This window comes from Bubalus kerabau, chromosome 23 (assembly GCF_029407905.1).
Source record: "Bubalus kerabau isolate K-KA32 ecotype Philippines breed swamp buffalo chromosome 23, PCC_UOA_SB_1v2, whole genome shotgun sequence".
NCBI lineage: Eukaryota > Metazoa > Chordata > Mammalia > Artiodactyla > Bovidae > Bubalus > Bubalus kerabau.
Genome location: NC_073646.1, coordinates 40,169,451 through 40,184,772, shown reverse-complemented (window position 1 = coordinate 40,184,772; position 15,322 = coordinate 40,169,451). Strand labels below are relative to the sequence as shown.

The 15,322-nt window shown below is 49.5% G+C and overlaps 2 protein-coding genes across 3 annotated transcripts in view; both read right to left on the bottom strand.

Moving 5' to 3' along the window:
• The window catches only part of RADIL (Rap associating with DIL domain), a 56,794-nt gene that overhangs the window by 29,606 nt on the left and 11,866 nt on the right, over positions 1-15,322 (bottom strand). The gene's annotated exons all lie outside the window — the stretch shown is intronic.
• On the bottom strand, positions 8,043-14,723 carry PAPOLB (poly(A) polymerase beta). The gene has a single exon (XM_055561403.1). The coding sequence runs from the start codon at positions 12,135-12,137 to the stop codon at positions 10,209-10,211; it is 1,929 nt and encodes a 642-aa protein (XP_055417378.1). The 5' UTR covers positions 12,138-14,723; the 3' UTR covers positions 8,043-10,208.

Genomic DNA, 15,322 nt, shown 5'->3' with positions numbered 1-15,322 from the left:
TTGCTAAGACAAGATACAAAGGTCTTCCCTGGTGGGCTAGTGGTTGAGAATCTGCCTGTCAAGGCAGGGGTCACAGGGTTGATCCCTGGCCCGGGAAGTTTCCACGTGGCACGTAACAACAAAGCCGCATGGGCCACAACTACTGAGCCGCACTCTAGAGCCTGTGAGCCACAACTCCTGAGCCCCTGCGCTGCCACTGCCGGAGCCAACGCCTACAGCCCGAGTTCTGCAACGAGAGAAGCCACCGCACCAGGAAGGCTGCACGGCAGCACGAAGAGCAGCCCCTGCTCGCGGCGACTAGAGAACGCCCACGCGCGGCAAGACCCCGTGCAACCAAAAGCCCCTGCTCGCAGCGACTAGAGGAAGCCCACGCGCGGCAAGACCCCGCGTGACCCAAAGTAAAGAAATAAGTCTTTTTTTAAAATACAGAAAAATAAGTATGTGATCCTGTTTCTTTAAAAAAATTTCTTTATGAAAATCCCACACATGTACATGTTTACATAGATCTGTACAGCAGTAGAGGAACACAGGATAACTATGGAAGGCCATGTGGGAACAGAATCCTAAGGTGCCCATGACCTCTGCCCCTGAGGTCTCTCCCAGGAGTAGGCTCATGGGCAGGAGAGATCCTGTAGGTACCACTCAAGTTCCTGAGCAGCTGATCTGGAGATGCAGAGATTATCCGGCAGACCCAACCCAACACGCGAGCGACCTCCAAGCAGAGTGTTCTCCGGCTGGTCACAGAAGAGAAGGTCTGAACAACGGGGTTCCCTCGCTCGGATGGGAGGGGCCACAGGAAAAGGAGCTGAGAGTGGGCGCTGGTCCACAGCTAGCAAGGAAAAGGAAGAAAGGAAACATGGCGATTTCAGTCCTACAGCCCCGAGGAGTGGAATTCTGCCTTGCACCAGCGACTCCTCCCCACCGTCTATTTTCCCCTTTCGACTTGGACACCCATGACGTTATCCTGTGTCTGTCCCACCACTGGCTACTGGGAGCAGGATAGGTAACTCGTCCCTGTACCAACAGGTCCACGGGGGAAGGACCGTGCCCCCTCCACCCTCAGCGCTGTACTTAATGGACTATACCCAGGGGCCTCCTCCACACCTGACTGAGGCCACTTAGATGATGAGATTTGGGACTTGACCTGATACTGTAAGGGGGTGAGATCTGGGGACTGGGAGATGGGCTGTGTGCATTTTGCACGTGGATGAAGGTCGCTGGGGCCAGAGGGCAGACTGCAGCCAGAATTTTGGATGAGCCCAAGGACCGTGCCTGGTCTAACCACCTCCTCAGGAGTGGGTGGCGCTCCCGAGGGGCGGTAGGGGAGGTGTCTGGGCATCAATAAAAACAGGGAGGGGGGAAGGAGAGAGTTCTAACTTCACATGACCGGCTGGGGTGTAGGGCGAGTCCAAGAGACCTCGAGCTGCGGTCTCAGCTTCAAGGCTTTGGCTTTTTCCAGGGCAGCCACTGGCTGCTCAGCAGGAGGCGGCACCAAGGAAGAGCCAGCAGGGACAGACAGGAGATTCCCCCAGGAACGACCCGACAACCACACCCCAAATCCGCATGACGACCTGACCCGAGCAGGACTGGCCCACGGCGGGCGGCGGGCCCCGCGGTCAGCACGTGGCGCCCACAAGCGCCTGCCTGAACCTCACAAGCAGGCTGAAAGGAGACACGAAAGCCCACACACCCTCTGATTTAGCTCAGAAAGTTCACACCGAGGCAAAACCGGGCCATCTGGAGAAAAGCAAAGCACGACCATCACAGAGTGGGGATGTGGGCACACCTCCAGCAGAGACCCCGGCCAGCCCGCCGAGGACCAGGAAGGCGGGAGCACCGCTGCCCAGTAGGGGCCATGGTGCTTTATAACTATTGGTTCAACTGCACAGATGCAGCTTTGTTCGTAATGGTTTTCTTTTTTTAATGTATTATTTTATTGATCTTATTTTGGTCTGCATTGGGTCCTCACTGCTGGGGGCTGGCTCTCTCTGGTTGCAGAGCACCGACTCGAGGGCCTGCCAGCTCAGTAGCCGCGGCTTCCGGGCTCCGAGCACAGGCTCAGCAGTCGTGGTGCACGGGCCTAGTTGCTCCTTGGCCTGTGGGGTACCCCCGGATCAGGGGTTGAGCCCGTGTCTCCTACATTGGCAGGTGGATCCTTTACCTCTGAGCCACTGGGAAACCCTCGGATATGCTTCATATCCTCTTCTGTAAAAAGGAAAACGGTTCATCATGGTGGTCTAACAGGAGCCAGGGTCTCAAGGACCTTTCTTCTCTATATTTTCACGAGTGGTTCGAAGTCTTTAAGATGAACGTGTGTTGCTATACAACCAGGATCGAGGGTGAGCAGACCTCCCCTAGTCCCCTGGCAGTGGGCCCCTGCCCTGGCACCCCACACGCTCTGGGCTCCCAGCCCTGCCTCCCCCCACACCCACGAGCCACAGGCGCCTCCCTCAACCCTCCTTTTCAGCCGAACATTGTGGAAAAGTTGTCTGCACACAGGCTTCCTACTCACCCTCCTGGATGACGAGGAAACGCCACAGGCACCTGGAAGGGTGTGGAGAACAGGACGACATGCCCACTGGAAAGGCCATTCCAGATATGGGTGAGAAAGAAGAGCTCTACTGATTTGGGGTCGTAATTCCTATGAGTGTATTTCTTCACGGATTAAGTATGGCTGGGATGTTACACACATACGTAGTAAATATCTCTGAAAAGCACGTATTTCATTTGCAGTCATGTGGTGTGAGCACAGACTCTGGCTCTGTGTGCCTCTAGCTCATCCCTGTTCGGTGCCGTGCCGTATTTCACCCTGAGGTATTTAAAGGGGCCATCCTTCCTGCTGACCAGTGAGGAAGTCTCCAAGACGGCCCTGAGTGATCGCCTGCTCTTCGAGCTCTTCTGGAGTCTCCTGTTTAACCACAAGGACATGGCGGGAGTGGTGGTGTGACTTCCACATTAGGGTCCTGAAGACACTACAGCTTGTGCCTTGCACTCTCAGATCACATGCCGGGGTTAAAGTCAGCGGCCACGCCGTGAGGACCCTCCATCAACCTACGGAGAGCTGGGGCCTCCTGCCAACAACCAGCATCAACCTACCAGCCGGCATCACAAATGTTAAATCACCTTAGCGTTCCAGAGATCCATCAAACTTGCTCAGGATGGTTTGGTATACATTTCTGGTTTGGGTTTAGTTTTCATATCCACATTTGGCTGATAACTTTTATCATGTTTTGCTTCTCTGGTTTTTACATAAAGGTTATATTTGTTGTATAGAAGAAAAAACATTTCTTCTTTTTCTGTTTTCTGGCCTAGTCTGATGTAAAACATTGGAATAAATCTTCTCATTGAACATCGGGTAGAATTGGCCTGTACAACCTTCTAGGTCTTATGTTTTTTGTGATTTTCCTTTGGTTTTGGTTGGGGACATCTTCAAACTACTCAAGCCATTTCTTTCAAGGTTGTAAGTCCATTCAGGTTTTCTGTCCGTCAGTAAGTCTGGGTAGGTTATCTCTGTGTAGATTGCCCATTTCAACCAAGTTTTCAACTTTGCTGGCATAAAGCTTTGTAATGTATCGCTTATGTGTACCATCTTTAGCTTTCCTCAGTCTTCCCAGTTTTGACTATTTTATAAGTCTTCCCAGAGAGCCTCCTCTTCGCTTTGTTGACCCTCCGCACTGCATGTGTATTCCCTGTCTTCACTCTCTGCTCTCTACTGCTTCTCTGAATTTGTTATGTCCTTTCTAACCCAGCTCTGAAGGCACACAGCGCGTCAGTCTTCAGTCTTTATTTTCCTAGGGCAGTGTTTACAGCCAGGCCCCCCCTCTTCTGAACATCACGGCCGCACCCACAAGCGGCCTTTCATTCCTCTTCAGTTCTCATTCACAGTAAAGCGGCTTTTTTGACCCTGACTTATTCGGAAGTCTTAGTGTCTAAATGTAGGAGTGTGCAAGACGCTCTATCGTTGTATTTCAATACCATCCTGACTTATTCGGAAGTCTTAGTGTCTAAATGTAGGAGTGTGCAAGACGCTCTATCGTTGTATTTCAATACCATCCTGACTTATTCGGAAGTCTTAGTGTCTAAATGTAGGAGTGTGCAAGACGCTCTATCATTGTGTTTCAATACCCATTCTGTCCTGTTTTCCTCTCGCATAACAATGGGGATGACGATTACGCGTCCAGCGAGCACGGACTACGCCTTCTGGCCTCCCTTGTAGGTAGGCAGGGACTTCTCGGGCTTCCCTAGTAGCTCGGGTGGCAAAGAACCCACCTGCAATGCAGGAGACCTGGGTTCAATCCCTGGGTCAGGAAGATACCCTGGAGAAAGGGATGGCAACCCACTCCAGTGTTCTTGCCTGGAGAATCCCATGGGCAGAGGAGCCTGGCGGGCTACACTCCATGGAGTCGCAGAGAGTCTGATGCGACTGAGTGAGAAACTCGTGGGGCCTGCTAAGTTCCAGTCAGCAGAAGACGAGGGCACGTCATCCTCCAGGACAGGGTCTGCAGGGACACCGTCACCGCTCCCCGCCCCCTTCCTTCCTCCAGCCTTAAATGAAGATGTGGCGGCAGTGGCCCTGCCGTCGCCCTGCACCTGGAGGTGACCCTGGGGATGGAAGGCACGAACTACAACAGTGGGGCCGACCCTGGAGAAGCCGGGATCCCTGGGGACCAGGAAAGTGTCCCCACTGGCCCCGAACCGACTCCCTCTGGACGTGAAAGAGAATCTCCCTGTACTGAGCTCAGTCATTGTCAAATGCAATGTCTGGTCAAATGCAATTCCTAACTGATGAAGACGTGCTTAAGACAACCCTCTGGAGGTGGCCCTGGGGTACAGCGGACAGCCCACTGGACTTCAGGAGATGACATCACCTTGGTGCTAGGTATCCTGATCAGACATCACACACAGAAGCATTTACAACTTGGACTAACAATAAAACCAACACCATCTCCTCCCCCACCCACCCTGCAAGTGGAGGAAGGCTTCCCGTCCGCCTTCCGGAGCTGCGGCCCCCTCCGCCCCTCTGGCCCCAGCTACTCTGGATTCTGCTCCACTTTCCCTGGTTTCTCCCTTACACTCCGCAGTTGTGCTAAATGACACTGCCCTACTTTGCTTCCTTTAAACCTCATACAGAATGGCCACACTGCGTATTTTCCTGCGCATTTCTTTCCCCCCCCAGCGTTAGGAAATGCAGCTATTAACATTATCCGGACACACGAGGCCTGGGTCCACGTTATTTACTGCATGACTACACCGCGCGCCCTCCACTCTGCGCTAATGGAGATGTGCGTTTTTTCGGGCTTCAAACTATTATAAAATGCTGCTGTTTCACTCTCCTCCTCATCTCCTGGGGACCGTGGGGCAGTCTCTCTAGCAAAGTGCTTCCTGAATTGGCACACGTGGGAACCGAGGACGTCCATGTGGTACGCAGGAGGTAAGCTAGAGGGGTTGAGGGGCCTGCAGAGGCGGCCCAGACTCTGGCCGCCTCGACAGACGAGGGAGCAGTCAGATGGAGGGCACCAGAGCCCCACAAGCGGGGTGGAGCCCTGTGGGCGCATCGCCACACTAGCAGAAAGCCCGCACCTCCTGAAGGGACCAGTCTGCATTGCGGCCCCCTGGCCATCACATCAGCGTGCCCCTCTCCTCACCAAACCTCAACACTGTCAGACTTCACTTTTGTTAAAAAAAAGAAAAAGGAAAAACAGCTCTGTGGTCTTAATTCCCACCTTTCTCACCACTAACAAGAGGCAGCACCCTTTCCCATTCACTCTTATTTCCTCTTCTGTGAAGTACCGAAGCATCTCTTTTGCCCGTTTATTGGGTTGCTTCATCTTTTCAGAGACCTCCTCCCCCCATTGTTAATAGCTCCTGGACTGTGACTGTCTGATGTATTATGAAATCTCCGTGCTCACAGCCTGTTTTCCACTTTTCACTGTTCATCACTTGATAGAATAAGAGACTCTGTCTGTCCATCTCTTCACGACTTTAGCGCTTTTGTGTCTTCTTTAGGAAATTTTTTTCTGTGCTGTTTATCATTCATTCCCAACTGTTTTGCAGTCAGAGAACATGTTCCATGAATCAAGTAATTTAAAATATGTTCCATGAATCATGTAATTTAAAATATGTTCAAGCAGAAAGTAAAGAGTTTTACTTTCTGCTTGAACATGAGGGGGTGGGTGGGGTGTGTGTGTGTGTGTGTGTGTGTGTGTGTGTTACATGCCCAGTGTTTATTTGACAATAAAATGCATTTTCTAATTGTTGAGTGGAAGGTTCTATAACAAACGTCCAATAGATCAGAGATAACAAATGCCGGTGGGGGGAATGGGCGACAAACCCAACCTGGGCATCTGCTGACACACATTCTGTGCTGAGCTCCCTTAAAAGGCAGAGTTCAGTAGCTGAGACAGAGACTGCAGACCCTCACAAGACTGAAAACACTCCCTAGCTGGCCCTTTATGGGCTTCCCCGGTGGCTCAGGGTAAAGAATCCGCCTGCCATGCAGGAGACGCAGGAGACTCCAGTTTGATCCCTGGCTGGGGAAAATCCCTTAGAAGAGGAAACTGCTACCCACTCCAGTACTCTTGCTTAAAAAGTCCCACGGACAGAGGAGCCTGGTGGGCTGCAGTCCCTGGGGTCGTAGAGTTGGACACGACTGAGCACCATTCCACCACCACCTAGCCCTTTACAAGAAATGTTTGCCAACTCCTGTTGTATGTTCAAAACTTTTTCCTTTTTGTCTGCCTAACATCAGTTAATGAAAGGAGCTGTGTAAAAACGTTCCGCGACTGTGGCGCTTCCGGCAGACCGTGGCCGTTTACCTTGAGGCTCTTAGATGTGGACACTAAGCCGCGCTCCTTCCTGCTGCAGCTCCTCTCCTCTCCCTGCCGCACTGGTCCCTTCTGCCCCCGGTAATTATTTTCAGTTTGAAACGTTTGGATGACATTGTCACTCTAAGCGCTTTTTGTTGGCCTTTCTTCCACTCTCTCACGTCTTACATTCTGGGTGTGCCGCTCGTAAACAGAGCAGCAAGCAGCTGGACGCAGTTTTTCCACAGACTCCGACAACCTCCGTCGTTAGTCAGGATGTTTAGCCCACTTATGACGTACATTGACATACCTGACTTCATTTCCCCCATCTTAGACGGTACTTTCCTTCTGCACCTTTGGTCTGTGCTTCCCACCCGCCTCGTTCCTGACTTCCTCTGATAGACTTGCACTGGGCAGCTCGGCTGGCACGTGGGCTCTCTGTTCCCTGACCATGGATGGAACGCTCGCCCCTGCCTTAGAAGTGCTGAGGTGTAATCACTGGGTCACCAGCGAAGTCCCCTACCCTCTTTTGAATTAGGAATTTTTTAACTCTATTTTTTTAACCATTTTCCCCCAAAAGAAAGTGGTTTATTGCTTTTAGGACAAAGTAAGATGCTCTCAGAAATTTTTTTTAGTGAAGAAAATTCTTTTGGAACTTTAAGACTTTTCTAAAACACTATTTTTGTCCGCTTCAATACAGAAAGCTCTCCAGAGGCCACTACTGGGGCTGGAAGGCACAGTCCGTGGCTCTGGGTCCCCTCCCCACTGCTGGCTGGAGCCACCTGTTCAGAAGCAGGGCTGGCACTGTCGGTGCCCCCTGCCCCGCCACCTGGGGCGCCCCTCTGCCGGCACCCACTCCAGCTCTTCCTCACCACCAGACCCCTCCCCGCCGCAGCATCCCGTACAGGAGCCTGGGCAGGCGGGCAGGGGCCAAGCTGCTTCTGGTCAGGCTGGCTCAGAAGGAAAGCCAGAGGCCATGTGTTCACTGCTGCTGCTTAAGGCCCTAGTCTGGCTGTGGGGTCAGCATGCTTGAAATGAAGTGTTAATCTTTTCAGGCTTCTCCCTAACGCTGTAACATGAACTCTAGACTTCAAATAAAGTGGACAGGTTCATCAGCGTCTCTCCCTGCTGGAGCACTGTAAGAACAGCTGAACTGTTATCCTCAGGTTTAAATCCCTCTGCTTCCTTCTTTCTCGTTTATTTTTATTGTGTTTTTTTTTTTTAATGGAGAAATACATCATCTCTTTTCAAAATAGCGCTTGAAAAATACAAGGAGTACAGATACTATAAAACAAAGCAAACTCCAGTCATGAGGTACTACGCACACAGTATGAAAAAATAGTCCGATATTCAGGTAATGAAAACTAGAATTAAAAAGCTCCAACTTTCCAGCTTGGAAAAACAAGTACAATTACACGAAACATTTAATAAACTAATTTTCGCCCAATGTGTAAACAAAACGACAGGACTAATTTGTGCCTGGCAATTTCAGTGACACAACAGCTATTCAAAATACACAGGTACTGTACACACGTCACCTGATTTTATTGTAGCAGAAGGGAGAGGACCACACAGGTAGCAGGAACACCGTGTACTAGGCGTCAGGAGGTCAGGCGAACAGAGTCTCAATTACTGCACAGCCCACGACGGAAACGACTAGAATCCAACTTTGGGGAAATTATTCAAAAGGACGGGGAAAGAGTTTAAGAAGCTGCAGTTTGAGATGAAAAATGCACATGTGGTAAAAAGGAACACTGTCGGGGGATGGGAAGAATCAGAACCAGGCTGTGTGGAAAACCTGTTAGGTTTGCTACTACGTCCAGAATAAGACTGAGTTTTCATTCACCTACAAGTGCGGGCATTCCTGTTTTTCAACATGAATGTTCTGAGGCTTAATTATGAGTGGTCTTTTTTTTTTTTTTTTTAATTTAAAGAAAGGTATTTTAAATCTTTTGCAGGATAAATAAGAGTAGAAAGCTGACCAGATGTCAAGTGCTTGCTAGAAACTTTTTATGTTTCTACATGTAAATTTCACTAATGAATTTTAGTAAGTCATTACAAATAAAAATTGATTTAAAATTCTAGAGAAAATGCTTTTGCTTACACGTTTAAATTAGAAATTAACTTTACCATAAGCAGATATTCTGTGGAGTATACACATCTTCTCTTATGTGGAGACTGAACGGCCATCCAAGATGGACAACATGCTTCACAGGAATTACTTTTAGTAAAACTTCACTCAATACTAGCCAGGGGGCCACAGGACTGTTGGTTTCACATCATGGTTGAGAAAACACGAGCATACTGCGTTTTCTGTGAAACAATATACAAGCGTACCTTGTGCACACAAGCAGAGAAGGTAGTGGGGGTGGGGGGTACAGGAAGTTTTTCCTGGTTTTAAGACAAATGATTAAGGATAAGAGAACATGGAGCTTTGTTAGCTTCATACAGTATCTGCCGTCTGACCGCTGATTGTTCGCACCCTCAAACAGTTCTACAGATAAAACCAGTGTCTCCTTTCTTGATCCTGTCCCATCAAAACCAAACACTTACTAATTACTGCTCCAACGCCAAGCGCATATCCTAAGAGCTGATACTTCGTCTGAAAGGGTGACCTCACAGGGCTGAGCCAGGTGGCCTGGATGCCTGTGAAGCACAGCACACCACTCGCCGCACAATGGGAACCCACCACAGATTAATAATGAAGAACACCCTTCAGGAAAAAACTGAAATCCATCAAGCTGAAAAGGCTAAAATTAGTTCTACTTTCTAATAAAAATATACATAAAGTGCATCATCAGCATAAGGAATTCTGATACCAGTTTGTACTGCAAACTTCCCCCAACAATGCACCCAACATCAATCCCGTCCAGATGTCAGTCAAGGGTACAAATATAGCGGGAGGGGTTTTTTCCTCACTTTTTCCTCCTAAAGGGCAGGAGTCCTTTGAAATAGCATAACTGTGGCTAACACGTAAGTATCCTGACACATTAGTAACAGTACTTCCAGCTTCACATACTAACCTGGACTTCTGATCAAGATTAGCCCATAAGAGAAGTCACCAAATAGACCTAATAAACCTATCTGGAACCGTATCTAGTCTGGTACCCTTCATTCTTCTCCATTAGCATGTGAAGACAGCAAGCTGAGTTGGCAGATACTGTTTATGGACCTCGAGGTGTTTTTCTCAGTTCAATCTGTTTTATTGAATTCTTGATAACAGGAATAGGATCTGCAGGGAGAGCAGGGGTGCTGGGAAGGTCTGCAGTGGATGTTCCCCGTGAGGCCAACGAAAGCTGCTGTCTGAATAGTTTTCAATCAAGTCACACTGGTCTCTCTCTGAGAACATTCCTCTTCTGTTTTGGCTGCCTTGGTCCTTTCTTCTTGGTGACTCGACAATGTCCTCTAGACTCCTACGATAGGATTAGCTATGCTTGTTGCTGCGCTCCCTGAAGGCCTGGGTGGATGGCTGACCAGCCGTGTTGAGGAAACGACTCTGGTGACCATGGGCTTCGGTGCTGGAGGAACAGCTGGCTGTGGAGCAGTCTGAGGGATGCTTTCGCTGGATGCGCCCCCTGGGCTGTCGCTGGGATTTGCTTGCTGCAAGGAAACTTCAGAAAGCTGTACCCCGGTCACAGATGCTGCCGTTGCCGCCGGGGCAGGACTGTTTCTGCCTTGAGTGCTGCCAGTCACTGGGCCAGTCTTCGAAGCGGCAGGAAGTGACGACACAGGCGTGCTGTTCTCACCGTTGACAGACAAGTCAAGGCTGCCGTCATCCAAGGCTGTCAATCTGACACCTTCTGTCGAAAGTGTTTTCTTTTTCTGAAGCACATGATTAGGCAGTAGTTGATGAAGTTCCTTTCTTTTCAAATGCATTGCAGCAATTTTCATGTCCATCTCAAACATTTTACTATTTATCGCTTGCCTATACACAGTGTCTGTGAAAGACTGGATATCATAGGTGAGGTCAATACTGAGAACTTCCGAGTTTTCTGGTTTTTTTAGCACTAACCCAATCACCCACATTGTACGAAATTCTTCCTTGTCAGGACTCTCCTTGGGTGCTGGAAACGACTGAGGATTCACATGAGCCAGTGTAATAAATTCATTCTTCTCCAAGCTTCCAACCAGGATTCGGATTTTTGATTCCACCAAACCCACCCACTCTAGATGTTGTTTCTCTGTTGGCGCACTTGCCAGAAGCACAATATAATGCTTGTACTTCTGGAAGAAGCTGGGCGCTTCGAAAAGTCTGGACCACTCTGCCTTACTCAGCAAAATCTCATGTGTGATAGCAAGCCCTTGCTTAAACTCTTCAATCATGACCATCCGTGTTGAAACAGACACGTTGTAGGTGGAGTTCTGCTGGGGGTATGCTGGTGTGATTATGGGCATGAGATGGTACCTATCACTGGGATTTACTCTTGGGTCCCAGACAGGCAAATTCAGATTCCGTTCTTCGGGCTCTTTCAGTAGCACTGGATTCGGCCATTCCCACTCAGAAAACACCAAGAAAAATTTACGGACAAGAGTTGATGCTATGGCATTTGGATAAAGCTGGCAAGTTCTTGCTACTAGCATCGCCCAGGAAACACCACCGAGGAAACCTAGTATATTGGAATAAATATTGTGGCATTTGGCCCACAGCTTGATGGCTCTCAGAGTTAATCTGAAGTTGTCAATGTTTGGTACTAGATGTAAAATCTCATCAGTTACCCGGCAACCATTAAGGCTTCTTATGCATCTTATATCTAAGTTTTTAAGCAGACTGTCATCTCTTAGGTCCAAATCTTCAGGAATAGTCTGCAGTGCTAATCTTGCAAACAAAATATCAATCTCTATCCCATCGAAACACAGTTTGATAACTGGTACAAATGCCTCCTCAACAGCCCTTAAATCCTTTACTTCTTCATGTAGTTTCAATTTATCATAGAAGGAGGTGAAAAAGTCGCTTCGATCAACGTGTCTCGGTGCCACGCACAACGCATCGATATCTGCACCTTTCGTATGCACCCCTAACCTGTAAGAACCAAATGTAAAGATTTTCCCTCCAACATTTTCAATTACAGCTTGTGGAAGACTCTTGCTTTCACTGATTTCTCGTATCCATTCCTTTACCAGATTATTTAATTTCTCCAAAATTAAAATCCTGCGCTGCAGTTCCTCTTCCTCTTCAAAAACCCCGAAGGGCTTCAGAGTTTCAATTAATTTCTGGGTAAGTATGCAGTCAGTCTCCCTGGGGGGTGCTAAACTGATGGGGGAAGAGATGCCGTAGTGCTTGGGCAGCGGCGGGGTCCGCTGTGGTCCCAGGGTGGTCACCGGAAACGGCATCATCTCTAGCGCTGGCCCCGCCACGCCGCGTCCCCCGCCACCGCGACCTCCGTGGCCGCCGCCCGGGTCATGATCCGCTGAGGCGGGAGGGGCGGGGCTCCTACCAGCCCAGGTCCGACCCGCTCCCGCTCCGCTCCCGCCGCTTCAAGCGCCTCTCCGCGGTCCCCTCGGCCCCAACATGGCGCCGGGGCCCTCGCCGCTGCGTTCTAGAACGCCCACGCACGCCACGCCGCGCGCCACGCATGGCAGGCACCGCGCCCGCCACGCCTGCCACGGCGCATGCGCGCGCGCAGAGCCTCATGGGGGCTGTAGTTCCGGGGGCTCCGCCCCAGCATCTGGCCAGTCCGGGCGGGCAGGGCTGCGCCCCCGGCTCCGGTGGTGTCAAAGCCGTGTGGGACGTTTGCCCAGACCTACCATCCATCTGCTCGCTCACCATTTCCTCCTCGCCGGGTCTCCGTCGTCTCCCACGGCACCTTCAGGGGCCCTCTGCCCTCATGCCCGTCCTTGAGGACCCCTGCACAGCGGGGTCCGTTGTGGGGGAGCTGCTCTGTCGCGTGCCCCGTGGTCGGCTACCTGGGTGGCGGGGCAGCCGCGACCGCAGCTCCGGGATCTCGGTCCTGTCCTGTCCAGCTCCGAGGGTCCCATCTGCTGACCTCTGGTTTCTGCGGCTCCCGGTGCGGAGTCTGCAGCTGGCTAGCCTGCTGCTCGCCGGTCTTGTCTTTGGACAGCTGTAAAAATCCATCTGAAGTGTCCTGCGGCATCGCCACCAGGGAGAAGGGGCGAACCTCTCGTTCATCTCACGCGGCGAACGCCGAGTCACACTCCCGGGTGACTCTCGGGCACGTCCGTGGGGTATGTCCTCGCTCCATTCTCTTGGCCCTCTTCGTGGGGACATATGACAGACCTTCCCATCAGCTCCCCGTGACTCTCAGCCCGTTTCTGTCTGCATGACGCTGGGCCTACCTTGTTCTCTAGTTCTCTTCAGTCATATCTAGTCTGCTGTTTAAGCCATCACCAAAGTGTCCCTTTACAAACTTGCATTTTTATTACTAAAAGCATCTTTTTCGTTTCCAAATCCTCCCTGCCTTTTGGGATGACATTCTGTTCTTTCCACCTTTTATTTCATTAAATAGTTTAAATCTACTTACTCAATATTTTATAACTAATGGTTCCAGTTCCCAGGTTCTTGAGAATTTGAGTCTACAGTTTTCTACTGACTCATTTCAAGTAGCATCACTTCATGTGTCTTGTTATTTGGGGTTGTGAGCTCATCTCTGGCCAGATTTGGGAGACCTGTGTGGAAGCATGTCCTTCCAAAGAGTACTTTGTTCTGTCGGATGTCCTTGTACATCATCAAATTATGTACAATGTAATTTCTTATCCATATCACTTAAATAGTACAATTCTGAACTCCAAACCTGAGAGGAAGAGTGATTTTCAATTCTAGGAAAAAGTATTCAGTTTTTCCCACCCAGAGCCCAGGTCAAGAGAGAGAACTCTGTCATCTTTTACCAGGTGGCAAACTCTTCCTATTTTATCTTTTCATTGAGTGTGTCCACCTTTATAGTTTCCAAATATATATGAGGTCTCAGTTCCAGCTCCCTACATCTTTCTTGGACAGCTATTAAACTTAAGTTTCTCAGTTACAAAGACTGGCAAATACCTGCAAGGCAACTGTGGCTTCATCATCAGCTCCGATTCTAAGGCCCTCATTTTGTCATTTTTCTTCACCCCTAGGGATTCCTTTATTTGGGGAGGTTCTCAGCTATGCATCTAAAAGGAGAATTGTTACAGTTCATCCAGCACTTCCAGGTACTTTATACAGAAAGATCTTCCAGGCTAATTAACCCCACATATTGCCAGAAATATAAGCACCACTTTCTCAACCTATTTCAACGTGGTATGCGTGCTAAACGTTCTAGCAACACAGCTACCAGGAGGGCCTTTAGTGACCACCATGTTGCTTAACACAATGGCTTCAATGGTGTGCACCTTTTTGGCCCTAGAGTAGACTCACACTAGAGTAGACTCACACTAGAGTAGACTCACACTAGAGTAGACTCACACTGGAGTAGACTCACAGTGGCCTCCGCGGCGTCACACGCTGTGTTGTCTTGTACATCTCTGGTCTCCCCTCAGTCTCATTTGCTCCTTCATTACTTTTCCTCTAAAGTTGGAGCTCTCCCAGTTTCCTTGTTAGGCCCTTGACTCTTCTCACTGTACATGTATTTATTACCTAGGTCATCTATCAATTTTCACAGCTTAAGTTTTTATAACCTGCTCTCTTCTAAGCTCCAGATCCACATCATCTGACTTCCTTCCTGACACCTCCACTTGGATGTCTCAAACTGGACACAGTCTACAGAGAACTCTTACTCTTCCCTCCACAACCTGTTCTCTCTGGGAAGTCACCACTTTGGTAAATGGCACCTCCATCTACACAGCTGCTGTTATCAGAAATCTGGGCGTCATTCTTGACACCTCTTTCTCATCTTTGACGTCCAGTTCATTTACAAATATTGATGATTCTACCTCCAGAATATATTTGCCATTCATCACCTTCTACCTGCTTTTTCATAACTCTAGTCCAAGCTATGGAGAAGGAAATGGCACCCCACTCCAGTACTCTTGCCTGGAAAATCCCATGGATGGAGAAGCCTGGTAGCTGCAGTCCATGGGGTTGCTGAGGGTCAGACAGGACTGAGCAACTTCACTTTCACTTTTCACTTTCATGCACTGGAGAAGGAAATGGCAACCCACTCCAGTATTCTTGCCTGGAGAATCCCAGGGACGGGGGAGCCTGGTGGGCTGCCATCTATGGGGTCGCATAGAGTTGGACACGACTGAAGTGACTTAGCAGTAGCAGTCCAAGCTACCATCAACTTTCACCTAGACTCCTACAATAAAGTAATTAATCTATTACTGACTTTTCAAAGTATTCTCTACCCAGTAGCCACAGTAGTCTTTAACCCCTTAAGTGGCCTCCCATTAAACTTAGTCTAAAATCCAAACTCCCTAACACCCCCTACCATCTCTCCAGCTTCACCTCTCACGGCCTGCCCCGCCCTCTGGCTGCCTTGCCTTTTGGCAACTCACATTTGTCTCATTCTCTCAGATGTTAAAAAGCAGACACATCACTTTGCCAACAAAGGTCCGTCTAGTCAAAGCTATGATTTTTCCAGTAGTCA